General features: G+C 28.8%; 3 protein-coding genes and 4 long non-coding RNA genes across 11 annotated transcripts; 4 read left to right on the top strand and 3 right to left on the bottom strand.

Moving 5' to 3' along the window:
* The first annotated feature begins 284 nt into the window (after window positions 1-284).
* On the top strand, window positions 285-3824 carry LOC143196971 (uncharacterized). 3 transcript variants are annotated; one of them, XM_076404965.1, is made up of 12 exons: window positions 376-576; window positions 626-773; window positions 829-1021; window positions 1319-1461; window positions 1521-1599; window positions 1654-1887; window positions 2283-2394; window positions 2476-2577; window positions 2642-2770; window positions 2860-2921; window positions 2973-3065; window positions 3201-3824. In XM_076404965.1, exons 7-12 carry the CDS (start codon window positions 2310-2312, stop codon window positions 3303-3305), a joined length of 576 nt encoding a protein of 191 aa, XP_076261080.1. In that variant the 5' UTR covers window positions 376-576; window positions 626-773; window positions 829-1021; window positions 1319-1461; window positions 1521-1599; window positions 1654-1887; window positions 2283-2309; the 3' UTR covers window positions 3306-3824. The 3 variants fall into 3 exon arrangements, with proteins under 3 accessions (XP_076261079.1, XP_076261080.1, XP_076261081.1); XM_076404964.1 differs by having other exon boundaries at window positions 285-773; window positions 829-1262; XM_076404966.1 differs by lacking the exons at window positions 376-576; window positions 626-773; window positions 829-1021; window positions 1654-1887 and having other exon boundaries at window positions 1324-1461.
* A 1707-nt stretch (window positions 3825-5531) lies between these two features.
* On the bottom strand, window positions 5532-9335 carry LOC143197782 (uncharacterized). The gene is made up of 10 exons (XR_013006069.1): window positions 9118-9335; window positions 8880-9052; window positions 8613-8691; window positions 8408-8554; window positions 7865-8324; window positions 7568-7800; window positions 6121-6197; window positions 5952-6004; window positions 5678-5895; window positions 5532-5624 (listed from the first exon to the last, which is right to left on the bottom strand). It is a non-coding gene; the product is annotated as an uncharacterized LOC143197782 (long non-coding RNA).
* A 262-nt stretch (window positions 9336-9597) lies between these two features.
* LOC143196978 (uncharacterized) lies at window positions 9598-11627 on the top strand. The gene is made up of 2 exons (XR_013005896.1): window positions 9598-9649; window positions 11337-11627. It is a non-coding gene; the product is annotated as an uncharacterized LOC143196978 (long non-coding RNA).
* Window positions 10800-11794, bottom strand: LOC143196975 (uncharacterized). The gene is made up of 5 exons (XM_076404972.1): window positions 11666-11794; window positions 11478-11554; window positions 11316-11370; window positions 11045-11263; window positions 10800-10991 (listed from the first exon to the last, which is right to left on the bottom strand). Exons 2-5 carry the CDS (start codon window positions 11499-11501, stop codon window positions 10951-10953), a joined length of 339 nt encoding a protein of 112 aa, XP_076261087.1. The 5' UTR covers window positions 11502-11554; window positions 11666-11794; the 3' UTR covers window positions 10800-10950.
* A 1494-nt stretch (window positions 11795-13288) lies between these two features.
* Window positions 13289-26697, bottom strand: LOC143196968 (uncharacterized). 3 transcript variants are annotated; one of them, XM_076404961.1, is made up of 7 exons: window positions 26376-26697; window positions 26161-26312; window positions 23128-23242; window positions 22976-23068; window positions 22768-22923; window positions 14221-14371; window positions 14105-14142 (listed from the first exon to the last, which is right to left on the bottom strand). In XM_076404961.1, the coding sequence occupies exons 1-6, from the start codon at window positions 26553-26555 to the stop codon at window positions 14342-14344; spliced, it is 726 nt and encodes a 241-aa protein (XP_076261076.1). In that variant the 5' UTR covers window positions 26556-26697; the 3' UTR covers window positions 14105-14142; window positions 14221-14341. The 3 variants fall into 3 exon arrangements, with proteins under 3 accessions (XP_076261077.1, XP_076261076.1, XP_076261075.1); XM_076404960.1 differs by lacking the exons at window positions 14105-14142; window positions 14221-14371 and adding an exon at window positions 19640-19773; XM_076404962.1 differs by lacking the exons at window positions 22768-22923; window positions 22976-23068; window positions 23128-23242; window positions 26161-26312; window positions 26376-26697 and adding exons at window positions 13289-13430; window positions 13483-13719 and having other exon boundaries at window positions 14221-14358.
* Window positions 17714-18251, top strand: LOC143196977 (uncharacterized). Its single transcript, XR_013005895.1, has 3 exons — window positions 17714-17854; window positions 17914-18018; window positions 18114-18251. It is a non-coding gene; the product is annotated as an uncharacterized LOC143196977 (long non-coding RNA).
* On the top strand, window positions 21095-21501 carry LOC143196976 (uncharacterized). The gene is made up of 2 exons (XR_013005894.1): window positions 21095-21236; window positions 21291-21501. It is a non-coding gene; the product is annotated as an uncharacterized LOC143196976 (long non-coding RNA).
* Window positions 26698-26932: the final 235 nt, after the last annotated feature.

Below are 26932 nucleotides of genomic sequence, written 5' to 3'. Positions count from 1 at the left end.
TAATCGTTCATTTGACAAAAATGTTCAAAACATTGTAACCTTCGTCTGTGAATTTGTTACCTAACTATGCAATTACAATTATAACAATCACCAATCAATTAACAGTGAATTCGCGCATTGCCTACAGCTAATTTAAATTTATTTTAAACTGACACAAATAGAATGCTCTCTGATTGAGGGTACAGATATGAATATTCGGTTTGACCGGATTCGGCGCAATAATTAAACAACGGCTAAAAACAGCCTAATTACCTGCGCACGCACGTGTTTTCTGTGACTGCGCTGAATCAGCTCGAACCGAATGCCCAGGTCTGTACCAACAACAATACGTCCGAATATTTAAGCAAATCAAGCTATAAAATTTGTCTGGTTGTCAATTATTTGCAAACCTCTAAAGGCTAGTAATGATTATGAGAGGTTATAAATCGGCAAACGTTTTTGTGCTTTGCTTGTTTTTACAAATTTTAATCGCTACTTAATACTTGTGATTACTCACATTGAAAATACCCAAGCCAATAGTCAGTCCAAAACAAATTGAATTATTCCCAGTAAAAACCCTTAAAGAGATAAGTATTGGTATAATTAAATATTAAGTTTCTGCTAATTTATTGTAAATATTTTTTAGCGTGTTGCAGCTGCACTAAATATTGTTATGAACATTGTAATTAAAATATCTCAAAAAATGAAAAACCTACAAATGAAGCGACCGAGGAATCAAAAACATATTGATGTTAGCTCTATTCAAGATTAAATTTTTAAAATTTGTAAAAACAGTGAGTACACAAACAGTTTTTTCAATATAAACATAATTTAATATAATTATTTCAGAGGAAACTATTAATCTAGAAAACATCGATGGAGATTGTTTAGTTTAAATAGTGTAAATCTAATTCATGAAGTGTTTTTATAGAACTTCTAGACATTGCTTTTAAAAGGAAGATTTGTTCCATTTGTGTATCTAGACAATACTTAGATATTTCAAAAAAGAATGTTGGACCACTCTTGGCAAGACACAGAAAAGGTACACAGTAGACAGCCAACTAATATGGTCACAAAGCATTATGTCTTCCTTCTTATTATCGCATATTCAATTCAACCACATTGATATGGAATGTGGCAAAGATTACATGCATGTGTGAAGTGACATTGAATGAATTAAACTTTTGGGATATGTGAATATGATTCAATGGTGACATTTACCAAGACAAGGTGATGTAAAGGGTAACTGCAGAAAATCATATTGTAGAGTGTGCAATATTTGTGTGTGTAGATATAATACGTGTGTAATTATTCTACGGTAATACCAACTATTTTGCAGATATGACAAATGCATTAGGACGAAGGCAGTGATTAAATCTAATTTTATCAAAAAAATCTACAGAAGGGATTAAGGAGATACAGGTATATCAAAATTACTGTAGCATGGAAACACAGCGATGAAAGAAAACTAAATGCAGAAAGGTAAATATGCTCTCTAATGGAAGTAAAATATATTACTTGGATATATCATTGTTAATTAGGTAGATTAGGTCTCCAAGGAATACCGTTGCATATGCGCCTAGTAGTTTACCTCATAGGTTGTGTGGAAAAGCATTCAATGTAAATATAAGAACTCTAATCTACAAATTATTGTAACTGTATAATTAATTGTAGTTTTAAGTATCGATAATATATGCATGAGATGTACTATAATGTTATCAAAGTATGCATGTACTCAAAGTTGACGCTGCAGGATTGCGACGTTTTGACGTCATCAATTGAGTTCATTGACGTGTGTTAACTGTTTTATTAAACGGACTATAGTATGCGTCACAGACGCCAATTGTTTTAAAAATTGAGGTTATGCTAATATCACTCTTGTTTCATTTAGAGTGTAGAGCTTTCCCGGTAAGTGTATATTTAGTCAGCAATTTTATAAGATCTAATTTTAAAAATTAAATGCAGAGAAAAATTGGATAGTTAATTTCATAGTAGAAATACTAAGATTATTATTTTAACTATACATTAATTTCCGAAAATATATTTTGAGATTTTCCCAAAATATATTTTGAGATAAATAATATTCAGGTAAAAAAATTATAAAAATAAACTTGTTATTGAATCTGGTACATTTTCATGATAATCGATATATTTTAATATTGTAAACTAGAAAAATTGAAAATTAAATTTAGATTAACTCCGAGGAAAACATGCTCAACACAATACTTGATTTATGGGTCTCTTTAACTTCATTTTCGTTTTTTAAATGCAATTTTATTTAACTATTTGTTTGTATTTTGTAGATTTAACTGCTTTAGTGTATTATAAATATGGATTTATCTTCTGCATCGTCATTAACATTTGATAGTTCGCCACAACCCGATGAACCAGGCCCTTCAACACAAACTCGAACATGTTTGTATTTCATTTAATTTAGACTGTATACCTGATATGGCAATAATGGAGCCAACTATATAAATTTCTGTTCTGTTTTAGCATTAAATATTAATCGACCTCCATCCTTTATACCACTATTCGCTAATTTTTCTACTGGACCAACTCCTCAATCATCTACCACGCCGGATTGCCCACAATTAGGTAAATATTCAATCAACATTTTTGTAAATTCCCATTTAAACTAATTTTTAATTTAAATTTGTAGCTCCAAGAAGCACAGCTACTACTACAGATTTACCGCAGTCTGTAGCGTTAACACCTCAAACCATCAGTCCATCAGTTAATTCTACACCTACTACGGCTACACATAGTACTGCCACACCAAGTACTACAAGTCTGTATTTTGATGTGATAATTGCATTAGTATACTCTTCTCTATAGAGAATAAAAATGTAATAGAAAATTTTATCTTATTTTTAATAGATATACCAATAATAAATGGACACAACACATCATCCACTCAACCACCAAACAATGAAGAATATGTAAGTGATGCAATATTTTAAAATGTCTCCAATTTTATGAAAACATTTTAGTTGATTCCTGTTGAAACTATAAATCCTTTAACTTATCTCATATGCTTTCGTTATCCCTCCAATGTAGAAGTGAATTTTGCTACCGCTGTCACCGTAAGTTAAAAACGATAAATAACATATTTCGTTATCAGATCAACCACCATTTCATTATAATATACGTTAATGAATTGACAAGTTAATTGAAGTAATCAGAAATGTTATAGCCCTCTGTTTGCTTTTTTTCAATAGTATAGTTCATCTACATCTGACGCAGCGGATTCACGCGGAAGCAATTCCTCTATTTCAACCAGTGACAAATGCCTGCATCGTTCAGATGGTAGCTTTACTGCATGAAAATATTACTAATTAAAAAAAATTATTTGTATTGATCTGTTAGTTTTATATTTATTGTTTGCTAATTTAGTTACTTTAACTTGACATAATGAACAATTTTCAAAGGGAAAGTATATTCAATAGCAATAAAATGTTCTTTAGATGTTCTGGTTCAGTTTTCATATTTTTATATAGTTATATAATTTTTTAATTATGAATATCATATTCTATATAACATGTAGGTATTGTAAAAAACTAGTAGTGTTTGCCCATTTTTGATTGAAAATTAAGCAACCATTTACATATTCACATTTTAAGGTGATAACATATAAATCAAACACCATATAAGTTAATTTAATTGTTCAACAATTCTTACTTATGTTATTAATGATTGTTTAATTATGATTGAAATATTTTAAAATGTGTTGTAACTTTTATAAGTTTGGTATATGGTTTGGTTTGTTTTTATTCTTTTAGTTCAATAAACTGTTCTGTTATAAAATCATGACACCTGGTTGGTATATATAAAAGAACTCGATGTTATTCGTTATTTTATTACTGATACCCCCATTTTGCATGAAATAAGATATACTTCGAGACCTACAAATATGATTTTGTTCAAATATATTAAATATGTTTATTAATAACTTTTAAAAGACAGGAATCACACGGCACAATCATGAAGTGATGTACGTATTTATAATTTTTTTTGTTTAGATTTTACTTATGTATCTAATATTAATTTGTAAATTGATGAATGAAGATAATTGAATAACGAAGATCTATAAAAATAAATTGCATATATAAGATCAACCATTACATTTTTCATATATATTTTTGTAAATATATATATGATTATATATAATAATATAATTAATTATATTTATATGAATCATGAGATAATGCTCTAGTTATTACATTATGTTTTTGATAATGATTATATGACAAGAATTATTGTTATTTTCCCGAACAGGATTATGAAATGAAGAAGACACTATTAAATTGCTGGTGAGTTTTTATGGAATGAACCATGACCAATAAATATAAAATTAAGAACAGATATAACATTGAAAGGTGCCAACGTTACAGCATTATAGTATATATATATATATATATATATATATATATATATATATATATATATATATATATATATATATCTTTGATACTTTGAAGAATCAACAACCATATGAAACATAATACTTGAAAGAGGCAGTAAGGTTATTAAGAGTGACTTTAATTTATAGTGCCCTAATATCTAATATTAAATGACATCAATTTTCTTTCATTCAATTTAATAATTACAAAAATAATGTATATGCCTATGTTCTATTTAAGGCTCTTCATATTTACAATTGATTTTACTGTCTGTATGTATGGTATATAAAAAATCTATGACAGAAAAATCTGGCATCAGGAGGATATTTAATTGAAACTCATTAAGTAAGTAACAGACATATTACGGTACTAGTTTACTCGTTTATAATTCTCATTAATTACATTGTTGATATTAACTGTGTTCCTTCAAATAATCTTAACTGATAATGTTTATAATAACCATGTATGTACCTGCACATTAACACCAAAATGAAAGTATTGATGTGAGACATGTGTTCATTTGTAAAAACATATTGTTTTGAGGAATTTATACTGTGCAGATAAGAATCATATTAAGTGTAAGAGCTAAATAAGGATAGTAATGTTTATTATTAAAACAAATATTTTTATATTATAGCCATTTTAATTGTCAATAATTTTATAGCATATACTTTGGATTAATATTTATCATTTTTGTTTTAGTAATGAAGACATAATTAATGTAATGAAAAGTTAATGTTACTGAATATATATTTAGATAAGATCTGACTTACATATCCACCATAATTGAATATCAATTTTCTTCCATCAATTTATAATAGAATATAATAATATAATATACATAATACACAATATATATATATATATATATATATATATATATATATATATATATATATATATATATATATATATATATACATACAGGTAAATGAATATCGAATGAGTTATATTAACCATAAAGACTTATGGTAATTATGTCTTAAAACTAAAAGTGTGACTGGAAACAACAAAAGCAGATAACATAAGAAAACCCCTATTTAAAAAATTACACTTTGCTTTACACACTTGTGATAATATTTATAAGATTATATATATTTGTCCTTGTAATTTATGTACTTTTTGTTTTAAACTATAATAAAACTATAATTAATTGTAATAAATTTAATACTAATAAGAATTTAACAAAAATTCTTTGTAGTCATTCTATTCCGTTTGGAATGTGTCTTTTAACAGTGGTACCTATAAATTATGACTTTCATGAAATAATTTATTAGATAATTACAGCCACTCACCAGGGGGTAACTTCTTGAGAATTCTTTATATTTCTTCATTGTTCCTGTTAGTTTCTGCATTTTGTTCATCAACATTAATTTTAACATCACTTAATATTTCTCCACTTTTTTTAAGCGACAGTGAAACTTTCAAGTTTCGTTAAACTAATTTCTGTTTTCCCTCAGCCATCCTAAGCATTTTCCCAAATTATTGGGTGTATTGCGAATATTACCGTTTTCTGTATATAAAGAAAATAATTGTTATTAGTGGTATGAAAAAGGAATAAATCCTTACCTTTTACTTTAATTTGTTTATTTCCAGGTCCTGTATTGGCAGTTGTAGTATACCTATATAAAATAAAAATTGGATAATAAAATTCGTCAGAACATTTAAGTTAAATTAATAATTGATGATGTAAAGGCCAGATTTATAAGAATAATAACATAAAGGAAATTAACTTTACCTCTTTCCCTTGTACGTTGTCCATAATTGCGTTGACTACTGAAGAATAACTTATGGCAGTTTGAAACGGACTATAATCTAATAAAAATAAAATATTTATAACCCTATAATAATAAACTTATATCTAATTGATATATGTATATACATTTTATATATTTTGATTCTTATTGAGTTATTATTATCACTTCCCTTCCAGAATATCTATAATTTAAATGGGCTCCTAAAATTAATGTTTTTAAATGTCCTATATTTTATTAACTGTCAAAAATAATTTTGGCCGTTTAATAACCAAACCTAATTTAATTAGATTATACTTACAATTTCCGATCAGATTCAATTTTTTACAATAATTTTCAGATATTTAATGATTGAATAGATAATATATAGAACTTGAAGTAGGGATGATATTTTTTAACAATAACATTTATAACTTTGGTCGATATTTTCAAAAAAAAAATACATTTTAAAAAATATTGATAATGAACCTTAAAATGAAGTTTCTGATACTTAATTCAAAATGTTTACTACGTTTCTCGCACTTAGTTTTTAATAAAAATATTACAATTTTTTACCAATTTGTAATAATTTTTTTGGGCCGATATATTAATATTTCCAATATTAAAAAAAAAATCTGATATAATATTTTTAATTATCAGAAATATTATAAGATATTTTTCCTGGCTGTTGCAAAAATATGTTATTTTAATATGATATATTTAAAAACAAGTATACATATTTTTATTGTCCTTTTTATTGATATATCGAATTTTTTCGGTTGCGGTTAACATGCCTAACTTGTAGTTTTGTGATACATAACCTAAAATGTTTAACATCCAACTAGGGGTGTTGGCCGCCGAGAAAAATATCGATATTTCGTTATTTAAAAAATATGAATATATTTTTCGATAATAATATCGTTATTTTTTTTGGAACAGTTCAAAAAAATATATATATTATTATAAAATATCAATTTTTTTACGGAAACGATATTAAAAAAATAATGAGAAAATAACGATAAATTTATTTTTTATTAGATTTTAAGTTATTTTAAATTATTTATAAAAAAAAAACTAATGAATAAGAGTTTTCATTAAAAATATATTTTACTCATCCTGCAGTTACCGTTTTACATAAAAATAAGTCATTAAGCAGACGTAAGGGTATATTCATTTATTCCTAATTTAAAAAACAACATATATTCACTTACAACCATTATTGTAAGGATCATATACAATCATTAAATATTGGAGAAGGATTACAATTATATATAAGGTATTTGTTTTAATAGTTCAGCCAATGCAGTTGAAATCGCTCGAATAGAGCTAAAGTATGCCCGTTTGAAACGAGCATCCAAAATAGTTGCTTTTGCTAGATATAAATTATTTTCCAACGAACTTAGTTTTTCAATAACTAAATTAATCAAACATTGCTGAAATGAAACACCTAACTCAGTATATGGTTTTGGTTCTTGCAGGCATCTCTGAATTGTGCTTGCTACAGGAATAGCCATGCTCGCAGTCGCATATTGGTCACCAACAATCTCTTCAGTTGGTTGTTTAAAAGAACTAAGCAGAGCCACTAAATTCTTTATAACATGCAATTCTGAGGAGGTGACCATGTCCGCACTATTTTGTCACGTTGCTAGAATTTTTACCACACTCGCCGATAAAGAAATGAACCTCTGCAGCATATCAAGGCAACAATTCCACTTAGTACTAACACATTGTATTAGTGTTAGGTCTTGCCTCTCTTATTCAGCTCTGAGCTCTTCCATGGTATTCACACTCTATGATTCTTACTCTGTTAGTAATTTCTAAAATTTGTGGACTTTCCTTTATGGCATCATCTACAACTAGATTTAATAAATGAGCCATACAAGGGATCCCTTTAGCATCTCCTAGAAACTGCTTGACAGCAGCCACCATATTAGCAACACCATCTGTGGTTATAGACAGAATAACCTCTTTCTGAATTCCGTATTCTGCCATTACATTTTCCAGACACAACCTAATATAATCCGATGTATGTGCCTACAAAAGTAAAATCAAACATTATTTTTATGTTTTAACTGCAACTTATTGTGGAGTTTGTCAGAGTTAAGATATGTTGTTATGTTACTTGTTATGGCAATATTCTCAGATCCAGAATATTTTGTTTTATTATGGCCTTAGTTGTGCCATATCTTTATTCCATGAAGGCAGTGACCTGTAACAACAAATAAATATCAATACCACAATGTTTAAATATTAAGGTGTATAGATATATATTTATAGGTGCAGTTTGCTTACCGTAGGTCGTGACGGTATGCTATAACGTGGAGAAGTGACCCTCATAAATTGTTTAAAGCCACACTTCTCCACAAGATGAATGCATGTTATCTTTGCATATCATATATATTAATGACTGATTAATCTGGCATGTTTTTGGCCCGCCCGCTGAATTAAGGGATTATCATTAATCATATTAAAAATTGATATAAATCTTTAAAAATACCTTCATAACTTCAATTTTTTTCGAGTACATCCATTAACGTAGTTTGTTTCCTGCTTGTAATTTCTCTAGAGAATTCAGCCTGAAAATCAAATCATTGAGGATCTAATAAGCACTTCACTATACTTATAGTCTTCAAAATTGGTATAGGTAAAATCAAGAAAATTTAAGTTGATATTAATATATTAACACTATTTGCTCTTCTATATTACTGCTTATAATTATTCACTAGATTTAATGAAATGAAACAAAACTAACTGATATACTTACAGCTTCAGAATATTTACAATTCAAGAGAATTAAAGTTCAACCTCTTCACATTAAGCAAGGTGATGTGTGGTACTCTAACTACTCGAAGGCATAGGAGAACTTGTTGGCTTAGCACTCCTGCCTCCGGTAGACCTTAAAGAACCATAAGTTGCCATTTTTTTCTCAGTTTGGTCCTTAAATTTGAAATAAGAGTTACAATGTTTGCTCTTTAAAGGGGCCGCCAAATATGAGGTATTACCGCTGGTTTTGTAAATCTTTCCACACAGATTACAACAAACTTGTTGATTTTCTGTTTGAAGATACCACTTGAAGAACACTTGAAGATATTGTAGTTAGTTAATGTAACATCTAGGTGTCTCCAACAAAAAACTTAAATAATAGAAAATCCCGCGTTTTGCATTTGAATAGTTCTTCAGGACGGAACTACAAATGTCAGACTCTCCTGTCAAAGTCCTTAAAGAAGGCGATAAAATATCGATAATTTTGATAACCGATATTTTCCGATATATTTTTTATTATTATTGTTTCAAAAACGCTATGTTTTAATATCCATATTTTCCAAAAAAAAAAATTATATATCAATATATATAAATATTAAATAAATAATTAAAAAATATATTAAAAAATTTGTCCAAAAAATATCGATATTTTAAAAAAAAAAGCGATATATAAAAATTTTTCTGCATCCCTACATCTAACCTTACATTTTGAAACTACAAATTACAAACACAATTAGAGTAATGTTGAATTTTTAAGTTATAATTAAAGAAGTATGTACTATAATAATACATATATCAGTAGATTTGTGTTGTATTTAAACATTTTAAGTCATTATATGAAAATGTTAGAGAATTAACTAGATATATCTTTTTAAACGTCGTAAATTTTATATGATGGTACGCTTTCTGATTTAATTGTCTTATACAATTTTTTACTTCTTTTTTGAATCTTTGAGATTGGACACCATTTTTGTATTATTCAGTACTAACTCACTGATATTTTAAAATTTGCAAGAGTTTACCTGAGTAAATTACCGCGCCGAATACATCATCATCAAACCATATGTAGAGCGTCCAATCTTCAACACATACACTGCTCTTGAAGTTGTAAGAACTTTACTTAAATAATTCTCGCCACAGTTGGCTACTGGCCACAATTTTTCTAGCTCAGGACAATGGTAGTTTCTTATTTTTTAACTTTTTTTTTTTCCAATGTTGTTCCCAGATTTTTCACCAAAACCGTCGATTTTTCCACAAAAGTCTCTGGGGAATTGTATGACCTTTTATTTCTAAACCACTTCACCTTCGTAGTGAGAGAAAAGCTTATTATTTGCTTCGATTTTTTTTTTCTAAATTTCCACTTATCACGTAAATTAAACCCCTGTTGAACTAATTTAACACTTGTACCTATAATATGTTTATTTCCTACTATGATTCTTATAGTATTGTTAATGTGAAAAATTAGTAATGCATTTATAATTTTTTTAAAGTTTGTATATATTCTTGATTATCTTATTACCGTAGGTACAGATCTGAATATTCGGTTCAAGCTGATTCGGTACATTGATGAAAAAAAGGCAAAATATAGATTAATATTCATCATTTTTAGTTTTAGTAAAGAAGACATAATTAATGTAATGAAAAGTTAATGTTACTGAATATGATATTTATATAAGGTCTCTCTTACATAGTCAACATAATTGAATATCTATTTTCTTCCATCAATTTATTATAGAATATGTATATATATATATATATATATATGTATATTACATATATGTGTATATATAATATAATATATATACATACAGGCAAATTAATTTAGAATGAGTTGTAACCATAAAAAGTTACAGTAATTATGTCTTAAAACTAAGTGTGAATGGAAACAACAAAACCAGATAACATAAGAAAACCCATATTTAAAAAATGTCACTTTACTGTATTTTTTATGTTAAACTATAATATAGTAAATGTGATTTATTTTTTAGCTCTTTTATTTATCTACTTTTAATAAACTTAATACTAATAAATATCTTTAATAGTGATAATAATTTAACAAGCATTCTTTGCAGTCACTCTGTTTCATTTGGAATGTATCTTTTAACAGTGGTACCTGTAAATTATAACTTTATTGAAATAATTTATTAGATAATTACTGCCACTCACCAGGGGGTAACTTCTTGAGAATTTTTTCTATTTCTTCATCTTTCCTGTTAGTTTCTGCATTTTGGCTATCAACCTTAATATTAACTTGACTTAATTTTCCTGCACTTCTTTTAAGCCACAGTGATACTCTCACGTTTCGATAGACTAATTTTTTCCTTCGATTTGCCTTCTTAAGTATGTTTTGTAAATCATTGGGTGTAATATAAATATTACTCCTTCCTGTATATAAAGAAAATAATTATTATTGCATGAAAAAGGTATAAATCCTTACCTTCTTCTTTAATTTGTATAGTTTCAGGTCCTGTATTGGCAGTTGTAGTATACTTCTATAAAATAAATATTGGATAATAAAATTCGTCGGAACATTCAAGTTAAATTGATGAGGTAAAGGCTAGATTTATAAGAATAACAACATAAAGGAAATTAATTTTACCTCTTTCCCTTGTACGTTGTCCATAATTGCGTTAGCTATTGAAGAATAACTTATGGCGGTTTGAGACGAAATATAATCTAATAAAAATTAAATATTTATAACTCTATAATAATAAACTTATATCTAATTGAAATGTTTTTATAAATTTTATATATTTTGATTCTTATTGAGTTATTATTATCACTTACCCTTCCGAATTTCTAGATTTATACGGGCGGCAGGGAACTCCTGAAATTAATGTTTTGAAATGCCCTTCAACTTATTAACTGTCAAAAATAATTTTGGTCGTTTAATAACTAAACTTAATTTAATTAGATTATACTTGCAATTTCGGTTCAGATTCACTTTTTTTAAATAATTTTCAGATATTAAATGATTGAATAGAAGTGGGGATGATAATTTTTTCCAAGAAGATCGATATTTTTGATCGAAATTTTGAAAAAAATTACATAAAAAAAAATATAGGTAATAAACCTTTAAAATGAAGTTTTCAATCAACTACCGATTCAAAAGGTTTACTACGTTTTTGGTACTTACCTTTTAATTAAAATATCACAATGTTTCACCAAGTGATTTCTTTTGGCCCGATATATTAATATTTTCAATATTTAAAAAAAATACTTATAGATAGATATATATTAAGATAATCGATAAAACGAAAAGATATTTTTCCTGGCTGTTGCAAAAATAACATGGATATATTTAAAAACAAGTATGCATATTATATATATTTATTGTCCTTTTAATGGATATATCGAAATTTTCGTTGGGGTTAACATCCCTAACTTGTAGTTTTGTGATACATAACCTAAAACCTTTAACATCTAATCTCTTACATTTTGAAAGAATTTCAGTTGCAAGCACAATAGAATAATGTTGAATTTTTAAGCAATAATTAAAGAAATATATACAAACTCATTGGTATTTCAAAATTTACAAGAGTTTACGTGAGTAAATTACCGCTCCGAATACATCATCATCAATTCATATGTAGAATTTTCAACACATACACTGCTGTTGAAGTTGTAAGACTTTACTTCAATAAATCTCGCCACAGTTGGCTACTGGCCACAACTTTTCTAGCTCCGGATAATGGTAGTCTCCTATTTTCAAAGTGCTTTGTATTATTTTGATTCATTTGTTCTTCGGGGTCTTTACCTGATTTTTCACCCAAACGGTCGATTTCCCCACAAAAGTCTCTGGGAAATTGTATCACCTTTTATTTCTAAAGCACTGTAGCAGCTTCGTAGTGCGAGAAAAGCTTATTATTTGTTTCAGTTTTTATTTATTTTCGTAAATATATTAAATAAATTAAACCCCTGTTGAACTAAGTTAATACTTGAACCTATAATATGTTTGTTTCCTACTATGATTCTTGTGGTATTGTTGATGTGAAAAATTAGGAATGCATTTATAATTTTTTGAAAGTTTGTATGTATTGTTGATTATCATATTATTGTGGGTACAGATGTGAATATTCGGTTCGGATTCAGTACATTGATGAAAAAAGGCAAAACATAGCCTAATTCTCTGCGTACGTTTGTATTTTTTTTTGAATGCGCCAAATGGCCAGGTTCGTACCTACCATTATATGTAATCATGATTACTTATGTTAATTATTATTGTGAGATTAATCTGCGTAGAACAACATAGCTTGTTTTTGAATCGGCTAAACTAGAATTATTAACTTATCGCTTATTGATACTATTTAGAATTTTTATAGCAGTTGATATTAAGACTAACATAAAGACTAATATAAAAACATAAACTATAAAACTTGATTCAGTGGTAAAATTAAGTCAAAAAATAAGTAAATTTAGTAAGTTTTTATTATTCAGTTACATATAGAGCATTTAGGGAAAATTAAATTTGTTTTATAATAGTTTAGCGTTTAAATATGTCTAGGTTTAACAACTTTGGGTTCAGTTGCTCGACATTTAGTAACTTTAATGCCTAAAAGAATTAATGTATGACATAGATATTAATACTACTTGATTATCTATACCTTGCGGTAGATTTTTTAATAATCCTTCAATTTGATTGCTTGTGTTTGAATGATGGATAGCATTATCATTCTGGTATTGGATCTGTTCTTCAATAATCATGTTAGCCACGCGCTTTTCATTTTTGGCAAATTCCAAAGTAACGTTGGCATTCTTGATAACATGTATAGAGCCATCAGCTAAGTTTTCCAGGATATCCAGTCCAGATTTATTGGTGGCAATGTGAATATTGCCATCACCTATATAAAGATAATATTAAATATTAATCTTTTGTATCATAAATAAATATAATGACATATAAGTTATATATCTGATATCTTGTTCATTTTTTATATTGACTTTTGTTATTACCAAAACTGTTTTTTGGGTAGTTTCAATAATATATAATCTTTTAGGTCGGTATATTTTTATGGACTTTAGGTTTGACTTAAAAATCTTCGTTATCTAATACCAATACTAAATGAAGACAAAAATAATAAAATGCCAAACCACATACATTATATAAACTTTTTAAGTCAATATATTTACCATTTTAAACGTATTAAATGGTGTTTTGTTTCAATGTCACCAAAACGTATAAACTGTTAGAAATAAAGTGTATTTTTTATTGATACTTCGCATTACCTTCATTTTCAAGATTAAAGAATATAGCCTTTTGCGACCTAAAAATTAAAATTAATTAATTAACTGTTAAATAGAATGCTTTAAATAATTTTTGTATTGAAATTATATTTACGTACATGTTATAACTTGTTTTTAATATCTTAAATCTTGTTTAGTCACAATTCGCTTTCTTCAAGTAAAGTCAGACTAATTTGCTACTTGCGTTTGACAACTAAAGTAAAACCTCAAAGTTAGCCCTTAATATTCTTCAGTCGATATTACAGGTATCTGGAAGCATATGAATGCTTATTAGTATTTTGTTGATAAAATAAAATAATAAACAAACAATATTACGTTTTTATACTGTAAATAGTTTTTTTCGATTTTTTAATACAGTTTAAAGCCTCTTTTTTACCAACTAGGGGTTATTTGTATTATTATCAACTGGTGGGTAACCAGTTTAAGATGAGTATAGATCTGAATACTTTGGGGAATTGACTTCGAAAATTCAATAAACACATGAGTACTGCTGAAATTGGCGAACAGTTTTCAAAATTGGCCCGAAGTTGTAGTGCGCATGCGGCTTGCTTAGTTATAACCTTTGCCACATTAATTTCATCTCTCACTAGCGAAAGGAATCTCGTCCATGGTGTGGTAAATGCGGCCAACAAATTTGAGCGAGGGTGGGAAAAGCTGATGGTATTATAGATGGTTTCGAGAAAATTACTCTTTTTTTATTTGTAATGCAATTTGCATTACAAATAAATTTGCATTGCAAAAGAGATTTTTAATGATAAATATATATTTAATAACAATTCATAGTTAATACGTATATTTAAATGAAAGCGTTATTAAAAAACATGAGAAATTAAAATATTGATATTTTTCTTATGGTGGGTACAGATCTGAGCATTCAGCGCATTCATAGAAAACACATACGTGCGCATAGAATTAGGCTCCTTTTTGCCCTTCTTTCCATAAATGCGCCGAATCCGTTCGGAACGAATATTCAGATCTGTACTCACCATTACAAGAATCTCGTTTTTGAAGTATGAAATAATATTTGGCTTAGTAATATGTATTTTGCAAATGGCAATTAAAAGAAAAATAAATGCCATAAAAATATTTTAAACAAATTATATATAATAATTATAATTAGCAAAGGAGGGATGATTGGAAGAGTTAAGACTTATTACATATTGATAATCTTCATAGCACAAAATTGATCTAATAATATGGAAAAGCTATTTCATAACTAGTGTAAAAATAATTAATATAAAAAAGTTTGGCCATGGTTGTAATATTATTTTACATTATATTATTGTTCGGAGGAACACATATGAAAGTTTAGCGAATATTACAAATGGCAATAAAAAAAAGGTTGAAACAATACAGTACAACATTATTACTAATTTTATTTAATTTATAAAACAATGCAAACATCTTAAAATGTATCAAACACCAATATACAAACATAACATGCCATTAACCACACTGAATTCACCAATTGGTTTTTAGTTTATTTTCTATACCTAATAGTTCTAAAGGTGTTCAGTCAAAAGTTCTTGGAAGCATATATCATATTTTCTATCTAAAATATAGAGCAAAATATTAAATATAGCGATTTGTAGAAGAGTCACTTTTTTTTTTCAAATATATGTCTCTATGCACTTGTTGGTAACTTTATTTTTTTATTGTATTATTTTAAAAGATACTAGCATATATCTTATATAACATATCTTCGTGACATATGACCGTGACTTTTCCATTCAAATTATCTTGTACTTGTCAACTTTATTTCTTCATACTACTTTTGTATCTGAAATAATTTTAACACAGTTAACAAATAGTAATCATATTACTACAATATAACCATACATCATGTAGCAAATATAAACTCTATCTATGCAATTCTTGTTTCTAGTCTTGTTGGATGAATGAATTCATGACTCCAATTATGAATTTTGTGCCACCAAATAGAGGTAATATTTCTAATGTACGATTTTATTATGTCTACCTCTTACATACAGTGTATGCCCTTGGATCGGATTATATATTCTGACGATTTTTGATTATATTTTACAGTCATTACAAAATTGTCAAATCATTCTGATATTACTGTGTTTCTCCTTAGTTTCTTCTGTTATTACCTGTGTACATTTTTCTTGATAAATTTTTTTTAATCACTGCAGCCTCCCTAATGCGTTTGCCATATCTGCAAAACAAACTGCAAATAAAACAGCTATTCATTGTCTCCTCGTATATTTAAATCGAACGCTCATATATATTCTGAGATATTACATATATATCTATGCACATACATTTTTCAGATTCCACAGCACAATTTTCTACAGTTATCCTATATTAATTATATATTCAGCTTCAGTTGTTTCCACTGTCATCATCCTGTCTTATACTATCCGAGGCCAGAATAGATGCAGGCAATCTCCAATTGCGGCGAGATTAGTGAAAAATGATGTCCTGAGGCACCAACAGCAGTATATTAGTGGAAGAATTGCAGAATAAATTAAGCTCAAAGCCGAAGATGATGCTTTTCATGATTCAACTTAGATGTACTACCAGTTAACAAATATTTCATCTTCAAAATAGTAATAAAATATATACAAAATATATCATGCAGTAAATACAAATTCATACCTGTTTATATAATTTCAATCCCTAGCAATGATGGATGAATTGCCTGATGACTCCATTTATACATTTTGTCTCACCAAATAAAGGTAATATTTTTAATTTAAGGTATTATTATGTTTACCTTAAAATGAAAATACACTCTTTTCTCTTAGGATTGAATATATCTTCTGATTCTGATTCTGGTGATTTTGGATCATTTTGTAATAGTTACAGAATTGTTTGAAACTCCTTCACGAATCTACAAATAGAATACTCAAGTCGTATAAACATACGAGTGTTATGTTATATTCTTACCATAAACTTCAAACGAGTTGAATTTCAACATTATTCGTATTTTCTCCTTTATCATAACATTTTTTATTATGTTACCGGTCATACTTACAATAATTTGATACTCTTTAAAAAATGATTAGACGGTACATATTATTTTAGAAATAAACATTGCTTTTTAGGAAAAGAACACTACACGTACCATCGAAAAATGATTCACAAGACATTTTATTTTGGCACGCTACTATGAGAAGTGTTATAAACAAAAGATTACAGGGATCCGAACCAAACCATCAAAACCGTCAAATGATTTTTGGAGATCGAAACATTCCGAGAAGAACCGAACGCCCCACGAAATGATTTGATCACGGAGCGAACGGAGAGAATTTTGCCGAATCTTCGCGCAGACCGCGATCGTTCGCTTCGTTCAACTCCGTACTCACCATTTGCCGAATCCATTCCGGAACTTCGCGAATGGTCCGCGCAGGCCCCGATCCGTTCGCTTCCTTCATGTCTTTACTAACCATAATAATTTGTGATACGTTTTAAACTGAGATAGTTTAGACCAGTTAAAAAGAGATGCTGAAGATAATGCTGTTTGATACGTCCGAAAATGTAAACAAATCATTCTATTAAATTTGTTTTGTTGTTAAATATCTGCAAACTTCCAAACATAATGATGATTATTGGAGGTTGTAAACTGGCAAACATTGTTTCTGTGCGTTGCTTGTATTTAAAATTTTCAATTGCTATTTAATACTTGTGATTACTCTGCTTGAGAATGCCGAAGCCAATATAAATAATCAGAAACAAATTGCGTTTTTGCCAGTAAAATGCTTTAGAGAGGTAAGTATTAGTACTATTAAATAATAAGTTTCTGCGTATTTATTGGCAATATTTTTTAGTGTGTTGCAGCTAATCTGAATATTATTATGAACACTTTAACTAAAATCTGTTTAAATATGAAAAACATACATTTGAAGCGACCGAGGAATCAAGAACATCTTGAGGTTAGCTCTATTCGAGATCAAATTTTTGAAATATATAGAAATAGTGGCTACACAAACAAACAGTTTTTTCAATATATTTCATACAATTATTTCAGAGAATCTGGAAAGTATTGATAGGGATGTGTAGTTCATACACTGTTAGGGAACATGGAATTTAAATGGTGTAAATATAACCCACGAAGATGTCTAATAATATTTCTAGATATTGCTTTTAAAAGCATCTCAAGGAGAATTTGTTATTTCAATTTGTGTATCTAGATGATATTTAGATATTTCAAAAGGGAATTTTGGGCTCCTTTTGCCAAAACGCTAATAAAAAACGTGTAAGAAAAAGATACACAGTAGATGGCTGAATTATATAGTCTTTCTCCTTATTGCTACATATTCAATCCAATTGAATTGATATGAGATGTGGCAAAGATTATAATGGACATGCAATTGAGAAATAACTTAGAAAGTAACAGTGAGTGAATGAAACTTTCACTAAGACAAGGTGAGGCAACAACTAAATTGTAGAGTTTGAAATATTTTTGTGCTCAGATATGTGTGTAATTGTGCAGAATTATACATGAGCATTAAGTTAGAATGTATGAGTTAAGCTAGGAAGAATACAGTGATTAAAACTAATTTTATCAAGAAAATCTATAGAGGTACTAACAGATGGAATTAAGGAGATATACAGTGATATGGAAATGACCTGATAAGAAACAAGAACTAAAAAAAAACATAAATATGGTCTAATGAAAGTAAAATACATTACTTGGATATTCAATCATTAATTTGGTGGATTAGATCTTCAAGGGAAACTGCATAAAAAATGCGTCTAGAACTCTACCAAACAGGTAGTGGGGGTTCATTGTAAATGTAATAAAAGAACTCAAGAACTAAAGAGAAATAAAAGAAAGAAGAAATGTAAAAATTATTGTGACTGTAATTATATGCATTAAATGAACTATAATGTTAAAATAAATTAGATTTAATAACATTATTTTTGTTTAATTATTTGTGTTAGTTAAAATTCTGTTATTGGTTAGAGACAAAATAAACTAAAATTGGTTTATGGGGAAATATTGCGACGTTTTGACCTTATAAATTTAGATGATATGAGTTCATTGATTTATTACATAGACTTGTTTGATATATTTAATTCCTTCTGCTTTCAGAATTTTATAATATTGTAAGTCTTATTTGGTTTTGTTTTTTTTGTTCATTAGATCTAATCCCTAATATAATTTGAATAACTAGAATTTATAATTACATTTTAAATTATATTTAATGACGCATTGTGTAAAGAATACAAATAATATTTTTATTTGCTAATTTCAACCATCGACTTATATACTAAGTCCGAAGAACAGCACAATGTTCTAAACATTTTAATGATATTAGTTAAATTTTATTTTAATATTAACTGATGTTAAATTTGGCCCAAATGAAGAAGCTGTAACATAAGCAAATAGTTATTTTATGTAATCCTTCTATATAAATGTTGCGGTATTATTGGAATTCTATATTGTCGGAAACTATATTGTTGAATAAGTTTACATTCGTTTAAAAATGCTTTTATTATTAGAATAAGTATATGTTAAATAACATTCTTAATTAGTATATTTTAGAGATACACTTTAATTACTAACTATACTTTATCTATATATATTTTACTGAATACATATATATTACTTCTTGAATATGGTGTTAGTTATTAAAATTTATTTGGTAAAGAAATGTGAAGCAACCATAAATAAGTTTCATGTACTGAAAATAAATGTATGTTATACTATTGTATTAAATATATGAAATTAAATGTATTTAACTATTTCACAATTATGACTTTTTTTAAAAAATAATCACATTAACAATCAGGCGGCGGCGCCTGGCGTGGCCTTTCCATTAGAGTGTGTTGCTAGTCTACCGGCAGATAAACAAGCAAAATTGATGTTGACGTTTCTTAAGACATAGGTTAGTGCCCGTTACAGTTTTATCTTTAAGTGATTTGGACGAGGGAGTACAGCTAGACAACATTAATTATATGGTTGTCTGTATAGTTTAATTTATTTTAGTATCTTTATATTTCGGGCTCTGGTGTTTAGATTGGGCTGGACTGGTGTTTTTGACGATAAAGCCAAGTCTATACCACTGGGGGCACATCGGAGATACAATAGTGAAATTGGGATAAGGAGTATAAAAAAATTGCCTAGGATAGAGAGATACATTGGCCGAGATAGAAATAAAAATCACAGGGTTAGAACAAAAGATCAGACGTATAGAAAGATAAATAAAGTGGGATAGCAAATAAATCAGTCACCTTTACATTAGGAGGAATTATAAGAAACAGAAGATACAATCAGACAAAGTCCTTTTGTGAAAAAATGTGGACTAATGAACTCAAATTGTGAAATTATTGTTGATTTAATTATGAACTGAATATACTGCTGGATTATTCTGGCTTCAGGAGATTAGAGAGACACATAGTATTGACACTGCTGATGAAGTTATAAAACATCATCATAGAATCGGTGAGATTTGTAAATAATTACAAATCAAAAATCAAACGTCAAAAATGTTTGGTTTGGAATTATGAAATAATATCGCATTTGTATAAGAGAGGTATGGTGTTAAAACAGTAGAGTTCATTGAGAATGAAAGCAGATTCATATATCGATGTCAGTTTTGCTGTAAAGAAAATGATACATTAGAGAAGATAGGAGAAGGAAACTTGAAGTATTGCCCATTAACAGCATATGGTAACAAGATAGATCTTGGCATGATTTTCTAAAATATATTTTACAAAAAATTATTCAGGAATGTAGACACATTTGGTCAAATATACTGAGATATATTAACAACTCTGGTATCCTTTCTACAAAGATGGCAAATTAATGGAGAAGAAATAACTTTAAAGCTTCTTGTAATGCCTTTATAAAATTTCAAGCAGCAAAATCATTACTAATAATGCTCTTTTGTCTGAAGCACATGTAAGTATTCGAGATAGTGAAATAGTTATAAATACTAAGGAAAACAAAACTTTATGATGTATATAGTAGTATGTTAGAAGCAAATAGATTGAGTAGATCTCTAGAATAGTAAAATTACACAAAAATGATGGTTTAAAAGAGGGATGCAGTAACAGAATGGACAATTATCTTCTAAATCAGTAAATAAAGATGTAGTGGATTACCATAATGAAAGTAATATAGAGAATATATTTGAAAATAAAGGTGAGATAAATAACAGTGATAAGATAAACTTGTCAGATCATTGATCAATTTTAGATAATCCTCTTTGAAACTCGGTGAACTTTCCACAGGAGAAATGACAATCAAGTAAAGACGGCTTTTTCAAAAAAATACCGGAGGCCAGAATCTGTCTGGAGTCTGGATTTTGAGTTTAAAAGAAGGAACAATTTAATTAGACATACAAGCATCAGTTATTTGTAGTTTAAATTTTTAGTTATTTATTAAAGTGTTTTTTATATTTCGAAAACTGGTGTTTTAATAAATACCTTAGACAACAAAGAAAAACCTACGTTATTAGGGCTCATTTGGTATAGGAACAAAGAATAGGGATTGTCTGTTTTCAGGTGACATGTTTATATTACAAACTTTCCTTGAATATACCAACAAATCTGCAGTATTGTTAGCGACTCTGTGGAATACCCTGTGGAAATGAATACAAATTATTAGGAGCTTCAAGTAGAAATGACAAATACATTTCAGGCATTTGAACATCTAATGCAACAGTTGTGGAGTGTGCCATGCCCATGAGGTCCATATAAAACACGGCTCAGGATGGAGCTACAGTCAACCACAACTGAAAACAATTTTCCGCAGAGCCATATGGCTTGAGAATTAATGAAAATAAGACCAATTAATGAGGTATTGAAATCTGGCGGATCGCCCGCTATTTAATCTACTTAGAGCAAGTGTAGGAATTCAATTACTTGGGATCGTTAATACAGGAGAATAAAGTGGTATTTATTGTTGAAATAATAAGTTTCTTTAAGATGGTTCGTTGTGAAGAGAGAAAACATTACAAAACTGACCAAAACCCGTATCTTTCGAACGCTTATCTCGTCAATCTTTCCATATCGCTGAAATCTTTCAAACTCGATGGTAAAGGCAAAGTTTACGTTTATCTCCGAAACGGTATTATAAGTGAAGGTATTAGGTTAAGGTGCGGTAATCAGTGTGCAGTTGAACCACAAATCCAGAGACGCTGATTGCGATGGTTTGGGCATGTCTGTGGAATGAGAGGTAAACGAATTCCTTTCAGTCTTGTTGAGAATTTAACCTAGATGGAAAGCGCAACGAGTATCTCTGAGAAAGACAGGTATCAAGATCATAGGAAGCGATCTCTGAAAATTAAGAGATTAACTTTGTCCAACTTCAACGGTTACTAACTGGCTAGATTTGGTGAATGATTGTATTAGTTGAGAACTAGACACTCCCCGAGTGCCGGCTATAGATTGATGATTAAGTATCATAGACCAGTAGGACTGGACTTGGACTTTAGCTCTGGAATTTGGAAATTCTGAATTTGTAAGAACATCGATATTTTGATTTGCTGGAAATTTGGGGAGAAGGGTTTATTCAGAGTAGTATAGGCGGATTGAGGTTGGTCAAAGCGCGTTTAGCCTCTAAACTATTCCAATTTGGGAACATCAAATTTGGAAACCATTAAGTTATGGATATATTAATCTAGTCTACTGGAGTAGATATTTTCATATATATAATGCATGATAGTATATACCTTCAGAAGGGAAATCCTGTTAACTTTTTGGTTAAACCCAATAGTTATACTATCAATATTTTGACTACGACTTAACAGCATCATATATGTTTTCCTATTTTCAATGTTCCATTCATACCAAACTAATTGTTGAAGAACTCTATTCAATTTTATTTGCTAAAATAGTTAAATATTAGTTATTTGAAATTAACAGGAATATGATAGATACTTGATTCTCAGCAAGTTGACCCACATTGAAAAATTCGATGAAGAAAATACCATATGGTACTAGCGTAGACAAAAATGTACACATCCTCAAAATCTAAAATTAAAGTTTTTTATTAGTCGTTTATGTAACAATGTCTTATACGACATATTTACCTTTGTAAAATGCTTTAACACAAATAATGAAAAAGGTATAAAGGCTAATCCAAGTATTAGTGTTAATCCACCGTAAATTCTTATTGCATTGGAATGGCAAGCTGTTTGCACTGCTCTGTTAAAAAACTGATGTTTAAACTTTTATCAACGTTGGGCAAATATTATTAGAATTCAAAAATATAAAAAAGCAATAAATTGAAAATGAATATTTCAAAAACCAAATGGAAAAATAATATTGATGATACCTAACAAACAATTTGTAATAAATTATTATACGAATTTAGTGATAAAACAGGATAGCTCTCACATTCTAATTTGTCTTTAGTACGAATCTTCTTCAAAATCAATTTTTAAAATTGTTTTTAATTTTTCAGGCAACATGCTGATTCTCGATGTATTTTCATTGCACTTCTTTAGTACTTTAAAACTATACATGCGTCGGTCTGAAAGTGGTGATCAGAAGGCGCAAATCATGAAATTTAACTGGTGTTGATACTTTGCATTTTCACTAATAACTGTAAAAGTGACTTATTTTAGCATGCCATTTTAACAATTGTTATGTACAAAACGAACATTAAATAAATGTGGTTCGAGGAAATTTTAAACCCCCAGAATTGGTTATTAGAAAGCTTATGGTATCTATAAAATATCGAACACGTCTTAAGGGTAATTTTATATCTTTTAATAATACGGAACATTTATGTATTCTGAGAAAATTGAAATAACGATGAGAAGCTAAAATGTGAAGTTGTCGCCTCTATTTTTTTGGGGGCCTTCCACACACTCAGTAACATAAACAATTGCCATAAATGGTAACATGGTTGGTCCTTTTTCATCGGCCAGATGTAATTATTTCATATGTCCAAGGGACGTTAGATGTTCATAATAGTTCATTTGTAAAGACGCACTGCTAAGAGTCTTTAATTTTTTAATATGTTGATTGTCTTTGTTTTGTGCAGCCGAACCTAATTTTCATAAAATGGTCAATTTTTCACAGAATAATGCAGTTTTCATTTTTAAAATTAATTCCATTCTATTTATGTCATTAATTATTTTCTATTTATTTCTTTATTTATATATCTATTTATCCAATTATCTTTATATATTTTATTTTCCCCTATTTTATTATTTATTCTAACTTTTATCTGTATCTTACGGTAAATTAAAGACAATAACTTTATGGTTGCAACTATAAAATGTAAAATAAAAATGTTTTATAAGTAAGAAACTTATACCAAAGTGGCCAAAGTAACTGATGTAGTCGCAGCGTATCTAGCGTGTGGCCTTTGGCTTTTTCTCTTATGCGCATTTCACATTCATCACAGTCGGAGATGGAAAAGTGAGTGCAAGTGTGCAATCCGCACTGGTGCCACAATTGCGCAATAGCAAGAGAGTTGCTTATTTATTTATTTGAAATTTTAGCTTTACCCTTACGCTTTTTTTAACGAGACCTACTAATCCTAATGTCAATATCTCGTGCGTCATCTTTTCTTGATCTCATTGCATGCCCATTATCAATACCATCCACTGTACAATTACTTGTCGATGCATTTATTTATCAGTACTGTGATCTTACCAAGAAAGGGAATTATAAAACTCACCAACTTGATCAATACAGCATTTTGATTAAAACATGTCCCATGCATTTGGAAGATGGCGGAAATTATAATGAAACCAAAACCTGGGAAATCAGCAAACGAAATAAAAGCCTATAGACCTATATTACTGCGGCCAGTAATATCTAAGGTTTTTGAAGAACTCCTGTTGAAAAGAATAAAATCGATATAGAGAGAAAAAATCTAATACCAACACACCAGTTTGGGTTTATTAACAAGCATTCGACAACTGACCAGTTCACCTACAATCAGACCGTACAAGCACCAATAACATTAAATAATAGTATCATTCTATATAGCAACAATGTTAAATATCTCGGAATGAATCTTGATGCAAAACATCGCTGGAAGGAACATATAAAGAAGAAAAGAAAAGAACTGGAATTGAAATATAGGAAAATGTATTGGTTAATTGGAAGATAATCACAATTATCAGTACATAATAAATTGCTATTATATAAGCAAATACTGAAACCTATATGGACATATGGAGTTCAATTATGGGGATGTTCTGCAAAGAGTAACATAAATAAAATACAAATTTTTCAGAATAAAGTCCTGAGAGGTATCGTGGACGCACCTAAATACTATAGGATTGATTACCTTAATCGAGACCCACTGTCAGTCAAGAAATCAAGAGAATCGCAAGGGGGCATGAGGAAAGACTCCATTCTCATGAGAATATTGAAGTATTGCAGCTTTTGGATACCACCAGAGCAGGACACAGATTCAAAAGAATCAAACCATCTGATCTTGTGTAGTGTTGTGTAGTGAGGTGCATATAATAAAAAATACAGCAGTGACATATATAAACATTATTTCATCAGAGACTGAGATAGGGCCGATGGATTCTCCTAGTTATATACGTAGATTTAAGTTGTCATAAAGACAAATTGTAGGTTAGTCGGAAACTACTAGTAACTATATAATAATTAAATAATAAAATAATACTGTGATCTCTCAGTATAATTAATTACTTGTAGTATTAGCTTCCAGTAATATTAATTGTCAGTATCATTATATGTCATTAATACCTGATACTTTAAGTAATTTTCGTGATAATCACTGATCCTTAGTATATTTCATGTGTATTTTTTAATGTCACCCTCGGCATTGAAAATTGGTTGCTCAGGTACGTTTTCAGAACTACAACTCGGCTACCTTAACATGATGATCTCGTACGCTTAGAATTTGATTAATTTATTTTTCCATTTATTGTGTAAATAACTGTTATATCATTTATTTTGATATCTATTTCTAGTTATTTAATATGACACGCCTTGGGTTTAAAACTAGCCTACATAACTATCACGCAAGCATCTAACATATAAACATAACTATAAAGAAGCAAAGTTAATGGAAATTTAAAGTTTTGTGAAAACAGTTGCAACGATTTGATTACAAAATTACTAATTACCTTAAAAATAATAAATGTTGGTAATATATTGTTTTCAGTTCCTTATTTACAGCCTCATTATAAAATTCAATTGATTTATATTGACTCGTGATGCTATTATAAGGCAGATTTAATAGCTGGTTAGATGCAATATTTTTCGAAAATAAATTAACCTGAAAATAAATACAGATAGCATGTATATATTATATATAAAAAGATACCCGAAAAGTAATTACCATTTTTATGTAGATCAAATATAAGTCAAGCAATAGTCTAAGCAGTGAAGAAAAATGTAGAATGGATATTTGAATCCAGCAAATGTTTATCCATTTAATTAAGTGGTATGCATAGGATGTATACTTTCGAGCAAATACCAACATCAAGGTGTAATTTTCTCCTTCTAAAATAAATCGCATTTAATTATCATTGTCAGTATATATTAATGTATTCTGATAGATTATCTGTCTTTCAACTAATATACAATTGATGTTGCGCATCAATTTGTGTTATTGTTGAGGATGGTGGTGCCAATATTTTATTCTTGAGAGTGCCATATAAATCCCTCATCAATCTTTTTTCTTCGTTGTACGTTATTTTGAAATATTTGAATAGATTGATTCTATAAGGGTGTGTCGATGTTGTTTTGGTGGCCTTTCCTTAATATTTTTTTATTATTATGTCATATCTGCCATTCATCGTGCAAGTTACTTGATTGAGAGATAATACTTTACAGATAAAATAATATCCAGTAATCCACATAAGTGCACCAGGTGGCAATGCATCCACAAAAGTT

Source organism: Rhynchophorus ferrugineus, unplaced genomic scaffold, assembly GCF_030347505.1.
Source record: "Rhynchophorus ferrugineus isolate W39M unplaced genomic scaffold, kcgeb_rfMv2 rfM5, whole genome shotgun sequence".
NCBI classification, from domain to species: Eukaryota; Metazoa; Arthropoda; class Insecta; order Coleoptera; family Curculionidae; genus Rhynchophorus; species Rhynchophorus ferrugineus.
Note: the sequence above shows the minus strand (reverse complement) of the source record. Positions and strands in the feature narration are given on the sequence as shown.

Bases quoted from the DNA above. Each gene is read 5' to 3' on its own strand.
- LOC143196971 (XM_076404964.1), top strand. From the start codon at position 2,310: ATGGATTTATCTTCTGCATCGTCATTAACATTTGATAGTTCGCCACAA. The intron at 2,771-2,859 runs GTCTGTATTTTG...TATTTTTAATAG, and splicing joins TGCCACACCAAGTACTACAA to ATATACCAATAATAAATGGA. The intron at 3,066-3,200 runs GTAAGTTAAAAA...TTTTTTCAATAG, and splicing joins ATTTTGCTACCGCTGTCACC to TATAGTTCATCTACATCTGA.
- LOC143196975 (XM_076404972.1), bottom strand. From the start codon at position 11,501: ATGGACAACGTACAAGGGAAAGAG. The intron at 11,264-11,315 runs GTAAGGATTTAT...CTTTATATACAG, and splicing joins TATACAAATTAAAGAAGAAG to GAAGGAGTAATATTTATATT. The intron at 10,992-11,044 runs GTGAGTGGCAGT...TATAATTTACAG, and splicing joins TCTCAAGAAGTTACCCCCTG to GTACCACTGTTAAAAGATAC.
- LOC143196968 (XM_076404960.1), bottom strand. From the start codon at position 26,555: ATGCGATTTATTTTAGAAGGAGAAAATTACACCTTGATGTTGGTATTT. The intron at 23,243-26,160 runs GTAATTAGTAAT...GTTTTTTAACAG, and splicing joins CAACATTTATTATTTTTAAG to AGCAGTGCAAACAGCTTGCC. The intron at 19,774-22,767 runs GTATATACTATC...ATTTATTTTCAG, and splicing joins ACAGGATTTCCCTTCTGAAG to TACATGAAACTTATTTATGG.